Here is a 2448-nt window from a genome sequence, read left to right on the forward strand (position 1 = left end):
GTCTGTTGGATAGCGTGGCTGTCTGTTGGATAGCGTGGCTGTCTGTTGGATAGCGTGGCTGTCTGTTGGATAGCGTGGCTGTCTGTTGGATAGCGTGGCTGTCTGTTGGATAGCGTGGCTGTCTGTTGGATAGCGTGGCTGTCTGTTGGATAGCGTGGCTGTCTGTTGGATAGCGTGGCTGTCTGTTGGATAGCGTGGCTGTCTGTTGGATAGCGTGGCTGTCTGTTGGATAGCGTGGCTGTCTGTTAGATAGCGTGGCTGTCTGTTAGATAGCGTGGCTGTCTGTTGGATAGCGTGGCTGTCTGTTGGATAGCGTGGCTGTCTGTTGGATAGCGTGGCTGTCTGTTGGATAACGTGGTTGTCTGTTTGAAGGCGTGGCTGCCTTTTGGATGGCATTGTCTGTTGAATGTCGTGGCTGTCTGTTGGAGGGCGTGCTTGTCTGTTGGAGGGCGTGCTTGTCTGTTGGATGGCGTGCTTGTCTGTTGGATGGCGTGCTTGTCTGTTGAATGGAGTGACTGTCTGTTGGATGAGATGGCTGTCTGCTAGACGACGTGCTTGTCTGATGGACGGCGCGATTATCTATAGGCTTGCGTGGCTGTCTGTTAGATGGCTTGACTGTTGGATAGTGTGGCTCTCTGTTGGATGGTGTGGCTGTCTGTTGGATGGCGTGGCTGTCTGTTGGACGGCGTTGCTGTGTCTTGGACGGCGTGGCTGTCTGTTGGACGGTGTGGCTGTCTGTTGGACGGCGTTGCTGTGTCTTGGACGGCGTGGCTGTCTGTTGCATAGCGTGACTGTCTGTAGGGTAGCGTGGCTGTCTGTAGGGTAGCGTGGCTGTCTGTAGGGTAGCGTGGCTGTCTGTTAGATAGCGTGACTGTCTGTTGGGTAGCGTGACTGTCTGTTGGATAGCGTGGCTGTCTGTTGGATAGCGTGGCTGTCTGTTGGATAGCGTGGCTGTCTGTTGGATAGCGTGGCTGTCTGTTGGATAGCGTGGCTGTCTGTTGGACGGTGTGGCTGTGTGTTGGACGGTGTGGCTGTGTGTTGGACGGTGTGGCTGTGTGTTGGACGGTGTGGCTGTGTGTTGGACGGCGTGGCTGTGTGTTGGATGGTGTGGCTGAGTGTTGGACGGTGTTGCTGTGTGTTGGACGGTGTTGCTGTGTGTTGGACGGTGTTGTCGGAAAATCCGACACCATTTAATAATCATACAGACAGATAATATTTGCTGCTGTATTACCAACAAGTTACCCATAGAAAACGTAACTTGTAGTGGAATTACCGTCTAAAGAAAACGGGATATCATCACCACACACTATTATAATTCACCACCTATTATGGTGGGAATTATTCTTAAATACATTAGTCTTTGGACTTTACCATCATAAAAACATCTTATATAAATTAACTTAATTATCAATATTAAAGTAGAGTAAATGTGACCCTTCTATCACGTTCTGAAATCTGGACAATGTAAGCCAGGCGTCAGAGTGGGGAAGGAGGGAGCCATTGTTGTGTCACCTCCGAGACGTGTGGAGCAAATTCGGCTCCTATCATTCTGGACAATGTCGGCCAGTAACGTCAATAGTATGGAGTGTTAAACAGCCATTGTTTATATTGAGACCAGAGGCTCACACGGGAGCAAATTCGGCTCCTGTTAAATTTACTTGGACGTAGTGTTATGGAAACCAAAGGTACCATCTCCAACACGATGTCTACAATTCAAGTTAAGTCTATCCGAAACCCGTTTATCATTCATTTATGGCCATTAATGTCAGGATATAGGGTGACCCGGTTAGATCACGTGGAAGCCTCAAACTAAAGGTAATTAAGCCAGGTCTTCAATGTTCCATGTACAGTTTCTCTGAAATACTTGTCATATATAGGATTCTGGCTTCACAGCTAGCGCACTTTTGACAGGTCAAGACGAGGAAGGAAGATTTGTGCACCAGTTACTGGGTGATATGGAAGCTACCTCAAAGAGGATAATTTGGTGTCTACACCCTAGTTATACCTGGTGGACTAACCTGCTGTACTATAAGATAAGGAACCTTTTCAATGTATGTAGTTACTGTAGTTTGATTGGCTGCATATATATATAAACTAATAAACCCCCCCTAATGTGTAGAGGATCGATTTGTGAGATTAAGAGATTATTGCAGAAATACAGTCCACTTAACATTATACAAATTGCTATCGAAGTATATAAATTAACGTAAATATAAATTCATATAAATTAAATAAATATAAATCTCACAGGTCGGTTCCCACAGGTGTGGCTGTGTGTTGGACGGTGTGGCTGTGTGTTGGATGGTGTGGCTGTGTGTTGGATGGTGTGGCTGTGTGTTGGACGGTGTGGCTGTGTGTTGGATGGTGTGGCTGTGTGTTGGACGGTGTGGCTGTGTGTTGGACGGTGTGGCTGTGTGTTGGATGGTGTGGCTGTGTGTTGGACGGTGT

At 47.6% G+C, this 2448-nt stretch overlaps 1 protein-coding gene across 1 annotated transcript; it reads right to left on the reverse strand.

The window, feature by feature from the left end:
- Positions 1-265: 265 nt before the first annotated feature.
- Positions 266-784, reverse strand: LOC138365630 (putative uncharacterized protein DDB_G0290521). Its single transcript, XM_069326112.1, has one exon. It carries the CDS (start codon positions 782-784, stop codon positions 266-268), a length of 519 nt encoding a protein of 172 aa, XP_069182213.1.
- Positions 785-2448: the final 1664 nt, after the last annotated feature.

Source organism: Procambarus clarkii, chromosome 17 (assembly GCF_040958095.1).
Source record: "Procambarus clarkii isolate CNS0578487 chromosome 17, FALCON_Pclarkii_2.0, whole genome shotgun sequence".
NCBI lineage: Eukaryota > Metazoa > Arthropoda > Malacostraca > Decapoda > Cambaridae > Procambarus > Procambarus clarkii.